This window comes from Nelusetta ayraudi, unplaced genomic scaffold, assembly GCF_046127955.1.
Source record: "Nelusetta ayraudi isolate G7.1 ecotype Tasmania unplaced genomic scaffold, CSIRO-AGI_Nayr_v1 ptg000033l, whole genome shotgun sequence".
NCBI lineage: Eukaryota > Metazoa > Chordata > Actinopteri > Tetraodontiformes > Monacanthidae > Nelusetta > Nelusetta ayraudi.
The window spans coordinates 5,394,987-5,402,500 of record NW_027466083.1 but is presented as its reverse complement, the minus strand read 5'-3'; the positions used below and the strand labels follow the sequence as shown (position 1 = coordinate 5,402,500).

Here is a 7,514-nt window from a genome sequence, read left to right as displayed (position 1 = left end):
AAGTAACTTGTTCTAGGTATACAGGTATACACCACACCATTTAACAACAATTAATTGCGACTAATTTAATTTAATCGATTAAATTCTTAATCAAGAATTAAATCAATAATCAATTGATTGTTAACATCCCTAATCTTAACTCGATGTGATTGATAAAGGAGAAGGATTAACACCTTGAAGATGATTAAAACTGAGTTTAAATAAGAAAAAAGATTGATGGGAAGGAAGAAGAATGATGTGGAACTGTACATACAGTAAATGTAGCATTTTCTCCATCCCTTGCAGCAGAGAGTGAGGGGGGCATAAAAACACCCTCATCCTGAACCTCTGGCCTAATTCCCTCCAAGTGGCTTAATCTCTGTGGGGAAATGCATTTGAAAAGCATGTAAAGCCGTGGATACTGGCCGACTTAACGTGGCTTAAGGCGGAAACCTCAGCCCCGGCTGGCACTCTGCCTCCTCCTCCTCCTCCAGCTGTTTTTCCTCCAGGTTCCATCACTGCACTGAAGGTTTCGACCCCCCTTCCCTCCCCCACTCCAGTCTCTTCCCCGACCCAACCACGTGGCGTCCAGATGCAGGGCCTCCCTGCACCAGCGTTCCTGCGCCAACATGACACACAGTCATCCGAACGGCTAGTTTGACTTTACTGGAGATTAAAAATGTACAGCGGCTTTGGAAATGGCGATAATCAGCTCGCCTCGTTGCCTCCGCCCGCTCGCCCCCACTGCCGCCTGCGAGAGGCTCTGTGGTGAACTGCTTCATCTTTTCCCTCGGCCTGTTCCCTTCAGTCCTGGCCGCAGCCAATCACCTGCCTCCATCCCACCCTCTTATCCTCTGCATCCTCTTCTCTCACACTGGCCAGCGTCGTGCCCTCTTTCACCACACCCATGAATCTCCTCGTTGGGCTCCCTCCAGGCCTCCTGCGCGCACCTCATTCCGTGGCGTAAAGATGCTTCCGAGCTGTCGGGGTCGCCGTCTTCGCCCTCCTCAAAATAATTTATATTTTAATATATTTAAACCAACATGTAAGGTTTTGCGATCGTTGAAACATTTTGCTCAAAAATGATGTCGTCGCCCCCCCCCCCCTGGTTAAACAAGAAGAATTGGACTGTGGCCGGTGTTTTTGTGTCCCGCTTGTAAACTTTGCACACTGCAGAAGAGAAAAGCGGAAGTGTGACGGTGGCTCACGCCCTCAGCAGCAGCGCGATGTGAAACACCTCCTGCAGAAAGGCAGAAACCAGTGTAACATGAGGAAGCTGCAAAACGAGGCTTCCTTTAACCTACTAATCCATGTACTGTCAACTGGTGCGTCGCTGTCGGCAGGTTGTCACTGAGCTGTGCAGTCGACCCGATACAGTCTTGGCCAACCTAAATTAAACTTCCATGAGAGTCTTAATTGTGCAGCATGTTAAATCTTTTGGACCGCTTTAGTTTACACTGAAATAATAACGCACAGGTCAGTCGAGTCACATTGTGCCTGTGCAGTCAGTGTCATGTGATTTCTGAAATATCTCTGCTGGATGTGCCAGCCAGGCCTGGTAGCGTCGCGACGGATTAGGTCATAGGTGTCAAACTCTGGCCCGCGGGCCACATTCGGCCCGCAAGGCAATACAAAATCACTGTTGGAGCTGCTGGCCCCGCCGGTATTATACAGCACATGTACCGCTAATACTACAAATCCCAGAATGCTCTGCTCAATCAGGACAGGGCGTTCGTAGAAGGATATTATGACTTAATTGGTTTATTGTTGGCGACACGGTGGCGCAGTGGTTAGCGCTGCCGCCTCACAGCAAGAAGGTCGTGGGTTCGATTCCGGGGCCTGTGACCTTTCTGTGTGGAGTTTGCATGTTCTCCCTGTGTCTGCGTGGGTTCTCTCCGGGTTCTCCGGCTTCCTCCCACACTCCAAAAACATGCATGTGAGCTCAATTGAACATTCTAAATTGTCCGTAGGTGTGCATGTGAGTGTGAATGGTTGTCTGTCTCTATGTGGCCCTGCGATGAACTGGCGACTTGTCCAGGGTGTCACCCTGCCTTCGCCCTAAGACAGCTGGGATAGGCTCCAGCAGACCCCCGTGACCCTGAATAGGAATAAGCGGGTATAGAAGATGAATGAATGAATGAATGGTTTATTGTTGTTTTATGTTTAAATGTATTATTAGCCCCTGGAAAAAAGGTCACTGTTGAAATTTAAAACAGAAGGCAGCAAACAAGAAGAGACGTGCGATTTTTATTTACGTTTTCTTTATTTGTTTTTTTTTTATTTGAATTTTGATTTTGTATGTGTGCAATATGAAGTTATGTATTGTGCAATATTAAGTTTTGCTTGTTTCATATTTGGTGTTGAAGCAAAACTTGTTTGGCTCCATATGAAAAGGTTTGCCTTGATATCTGGAGAAAGATTTTTTGGGGAAATATCAATGTTGGAGCGCAGTTTGTGTTTGAGTTCATCACCCGTGGATTAGACAGAACCGCTGACATATGACAAGCTGCTCTCTTCATGTCTTAGGACGGCACGATGGCCCAGAGAGGCACTGGCAGGCTGTGGAGCGCCACCCTGACGGCTTCACCTCTCCTCTGCTGAGGCCGAAGAACTGGAGCGCAGCCTCGCTGAACCCTCGACCCAGACTCCCCCCCCCCCCCCCCCCCGCAGCTGCGCCCGCCGCCTCCCCTCGCAGTCCAGGGTGATCACGTCTCAGCCACCTCGAAGGGGCGCCGCCGGCCGCCGCCTCCTCCTCCCTCCGTAGCTGAATGTTGTGAGTGAGTGAGTGGGCACCCTCGACGGCAGCCATGAGGAACGCCAGGTCCAGCCTCCTCCTGGGCAGCGTGCTCCTCTGCTCCGCCTCCCTGCTCTACCTGGGCATGAGCGGGTTGGACTGCCCGCCCAAGAGCCACCGCTACCGCTGGATGGAGCTCAACCTGGGCTTGGCCAACCAGAGCCTGTCTCTCGCCGAGCACTTCCCCGAGGACACGCCCCTCATCTTCATCGGCGGCTTCCCCAGGAGCGGCACCACGCTGATGCGCGTCATGCTGGACGCCCACGCTCACGTGCGGTGCGGCGAGGAGACCCGGGTGATCCCCCGCCTCCTGGCCATGCGGGCCACCTGGAGCCGCTCGGTGAAGGAGAGGATCAGGCTGGACGAGGCCGGCGTCACCGACCAGGTGCTGGACTCGGCCGTGAGAGCCTTCCTGTTGGAGGTGAGTGAGCGGCAGCCATGAGTCAAAGGTCCATTTGTCGAAAGGTCGCCTGTCCCTTTTGTTCAAAACAACCACAAAAATACTATTAAATAAATACAATTAGATTTAAGTTACATAAAAATTTAATCGTCATTTCCATTTTGACATAATTTTTTTTAAGTCCACAGTTTTCTTCTCAAATATAAACACAAACAACCAAAAGGCAAAAGCTAATTTGCGTTTCTGTCCGAAGGCGACTCAAGCATCTTAAGCCAACGGTTTCAAAAACGAAGGTGAAAGTTAAAACTTGCACTCACTCTGCGTCACTGGCACAGCGCCGGGTCTAATCCCAGCTGAAAACGCAGAAGAAGCCCTGGAAGTGGGCGGAGACAGCGGTTCCAGTCCCACTGAGGACCACCGAGCCAGAGAGTTCTTCTGCATCCACGCAGTAGCTGCGTTTCCATGACTCCTAGAATTGTGCGAAACCTAAATATCGCAATAAAAAACTGGCAATGGAAACGCATAAACTTCCAAGAACCTCAAATATTACTAAATGTTTTCTATGCTCTCTTGAGGTGGTTTTTCAGATGGATCGATATGAAGGCATGTCCCAAAAGTGTCGTGAAAACACTTTTTTCACAATTACACGTCACTGGACGTGACGTACGGGGTCACATGACCAGTTCACTTCAAGTGGAAATGGCGCGTTATGTTTGGACGGAGGAGGAGACGGAATAATTATTTTTTCAAGTAATCAAAGAGAAAAATTTTACAACCGTTACTGACAGCAAACAACATGGAAATGCATATTTATTGCAAAATGTTTTGCACCTCCATCCTCCTCAAAGTGTGTGTGTGTGTGTGTGTGTGTGTGTGTGTGTGTGTGTGTGTGTGTGTGTGTGTGTGTGTGTGTGTGTGTGTGTGTGTGTGTGTGTGTGTGTGTGTGTGTGTGTGTGTGTGTGTGTGTCAGGTGATCGTGGGCCACGGCGAGCCGGCCCCTCGCCTCTGCAACAAGGACCCGTTTGCCCTGAAGTCTCTCTCCTACCTGTCCCGCATCTTCCCCAAAGCCAAGTTCGTGCTGATGCTCCGAGACGGACGGGCGACCGTCCACTCCATGATATCGCGCAAGGTACGCGAAGCTGTGCAGGATTGATATCATGATTGAAACTGTCTTTACTTGGCAGCTAATCCGATCGACTGAGTCTCACTGCTGGTTTTCCTCCCGCACCCACAGGTGACCATCTCGGGCTTCGACCTGAGCAGCTACAGGGACTGCCTGACCAAGTGGAGCAGCGCGGTGGAGACCATGTTCAGCCAGTGCCTGGCCGCCGGCGAGTCGCACTGCCTGGCCGTGCGCTACGAGCAGCTTGTGCTCCACCCCGAGGACGAGATGCGGAAGCTGCTTGGCTTCCTGGAGCTGCAGTGGGACCCGTCGGTCCTGAGACACCAAGAGCTGATTGGCAAGGCCGGAGGAGTCTCTCTGTCCAAGTGAGTCCTTCGTCTCGCCGTGTGTCTGAATTTCACCTTTGCACAAAGGTTGGAAGGTTTTGTTTTATGTCACTGCCCTCCTTTAAGGTGTGAACGTGCTCAACGATGTCATGCAGAGAGTGCTCTTGGCAGTAATAATAATCAAAAGGAGATTTGGCCTGGTGTCGGGTTTAAGATTTACCTATTCACCCTGTTATTTTGTTTTTTTTGCATGTTTTCGTCAAATTTGTCTGTTTAAAAATTTAAAAAAAGAGAGAATGGACTTTGGCAGAAATGAGCCAAAGCTTTGGTTGGTCTGCCTCTTGGAGCTGAATGCTTCAAGCACTGGTAGGTTATTAGCAATCACAAGGGCAGCACACGATTGCTTGCACTGAGCTAACAGGAAGTTACCTCTGCCAAAGGGGGTCTGCGGCACTCTAGGAAATAATCCCACATTCTCAAAGTACAAGGGAAGTTTTTAAAACATTTTAATTCACGCTGCATGTTTATGGTCAACCTTTCATATCCAGTCTCCACACTTTGTCCCTGTGCACCACTGCATTGTGGGATTTATTTTCTCTTGTGCGTCCACCTTGTGCGGTGAGAATAGGTTGGTGAGACTCAACATAAGGATCTCGGAGGGCTTTGATTGAAATCTGCTTCGGATCCTGACGCGTTATGTGAAGGATGTCAGCGGCATTCTGAGGCAAATTTAGCAGCCGCACTTTGATTGGTCAGCTGGTGCTGAATTTATGTCTTCCAAGTACTTTTTGTGTGTGTGTGTACACACACAGATGTACGCATATATATGTGTGTATATGTATAAGTATATATGTTTGTGTGTGAAAGTATGTTTTTTTTTTCCTGTCTTTTATTTATTTTCAATAAATATAATTCTCCATCTGATATTATGCAAATTTGCCCAGGTTGGGATTAATAAAGGCGTTCTAAATATGTACAAGAACTGTTTTAAGAGTAGAAAAACCAAATGACTTTGATTGCACTGTGAGTAAACACCTTTATTAATGTATTTATAGGCAGTTTATTAAGCTTTTGCCGATATAAAAATCATAATTCAAGCCAAATTTTGGACCTTTACGGTGCAACTAAACTTACCCACAATGCTTGTGGTTGCAGGGTGGAGCGCTCCACCGACCAGGTGATGAAGCCCGTCAACACGGACGCCCTCTCCACGTGGGTGGGCCACATCCCCGCGGACGTGATGAGCGACATGGCTGAAATCGCCCCCATGCTGGCGCGTCTGGGCTACGACCCCCACGCCAACCCGCCCGACTACACCAGATCGCAGCCCATGGAGTCGCTGTACAACTATTCACAGGTGGGTCCGGGGGCAGAAATGACACGAGGCCAGGAAGGCTCAGACTTCTGGGAAGAAATGCCTCCAATACGCCCGCATCCCAAACACTTCTGTCAGCTTAGTGGAGCTGCTTTGATTTCCTGGATCTGTGTGGTGGCGAAACCTCAGGGCAGGTTCGTGTGCAGCTGAATTGATGGGAACCCTTTCTGCTCCTCATTTCATCCCAAAAAAAACTGTTATTTTTAAAAAATCTTTTTTAGCAAGCATGTGCAAAAACGCACAATTCTGGAAAACTCTCCCTTTGTAATGTCAAAAAAATTACGTTTGTAAAACTTTCATGTTATAATAGGGAACTATCACGTTAAACCTGTGATGTTATTTAGTGAAATTTTCTCATTTTTACGTGATAATTTTCACCTTTTTTCATGAGAATTTTCACGTTCATTTCATTCGTTGACTCGAAACATGGAAGATTATCACGTGAAATGATCATGTTAAAAACGTGAAACTGTCTCGTTTTTTTCGTGAAGCTTTCACAAAATATCGTAGAGTTTAACGTTACACCGTGGAAGTTTCATGGAATTGAATGTAGTAATGTGATACTTTCATGAAATAACGTGATAGTTTCCGTTATAACGTGAAAGCTTCACGTTACACGACTGAGCTGTGGTTTTTCTTTTCTAGTGTGGCAGCAAAGCACTTTCATACTATTGTAAATATTTGCCTTTTTTTCAGTCAGTCCTCTGTTTGAAAATAAACTTTGCCCATTCTGTGTGCAGACTGTGAAAGGGACGGCTGCTCAGCACCACGACTGAACAGCGGCGGAACCACGCCGCCGGCCCGAATTTGCTGCTCGACCAAGTGGACGCACCTGAAGCACAGACGTCCCTCCGGGCCGGCTAACAGGAGCAGACGTCTTTTGTTCGTGCAAATAAATTTTCTAACATCTCTATTGAAGATGGTGTTGATGTGTGTGTGACCGGGCAGAGTGAGTCCAGCAGACTCTGCCTGGACCGTCGTCTCCTCTGTTACCAGAACTCAGTGTTGCGTCACGTCACCTCCAGACCTCCCACCTCGTTCGTACTCGAGCACATTCCACCGCGTCTGGCGGCTCTCCAGCATTTCACCACTAATGTGAATTTGTCTTCGGACACGTCATCTCATCTCTCGGAATGGTCAGTCATGTGCACACGGCACGGCTCGTTGTATATTTTTGAAGATGTATTTTTTTATTTTCTTAATAAATTATTTTTGCCTTTGACCGTTCTCTTCTTGCGGGACTGTGAAGATTGTAAAGTCGGCATTGATGCTTTGTAATTTGTTGCACACTGTTCAATGTGAATTTAACAAAAAAAAAAAAAAAACTCACAAAGATTAAATGTCTCATTTTGAAACGGCGTTTACACACTGCTGACTTGACTGAACTCACATGTTTGTGCCAACTCATTGCTGCATTGATTCTCTTTGTAGTTTGCTTGTATTTGTTCTTGTTATAAAAGTGCGACATCAACAGAGATGAACGTCAATTTTGCATGCTGGCCTTTATTTTCTGCCAG

The 7,514-nt window shown here is 47.8% G+C and overlaps 1 protein-coding gene across 1 annotated transcript in view; it reads left to right on the top strand.

The window, feature by feature from the left end:
- The window catches only part of LOC142891890 (protein-tyrosine sulfotransferase 1-like), an 8,951-nt gene extending 1,569 nt beyond the window's left edge, over positions 1-7,382 (top strand). Inside the window, exons 2-6 of the mRNA XM_076031817.1 lie at positions 2,506-3,194; positions 4,144-4,302; positions 4,408-4,661; positions 5,778-5,979; positions 6,738-7,382. Coding sequence (XP_075887932.1) covers positions 2,787-3,194; positions 4,144-4,302; positions 4,408-4,661; positions 5,778-5,979; positions 6,738-6,773 — 1,059 coding nt within the window. The 5' untranslated portion in view covers positions 2,506-2,786 and the 3' untranslated portion in view covers positions 6,774-7,382. The remainder of the gene's footprint in view (positions 1-2,505; positions 3,195-4,143; positions 4,303-4,407; positions 4,662-5,777; positions 5,980-6,737) is intronic.
- The last annotated feature ends 132 nt before the right edge of the window (positions 7,383-7,514 follow it).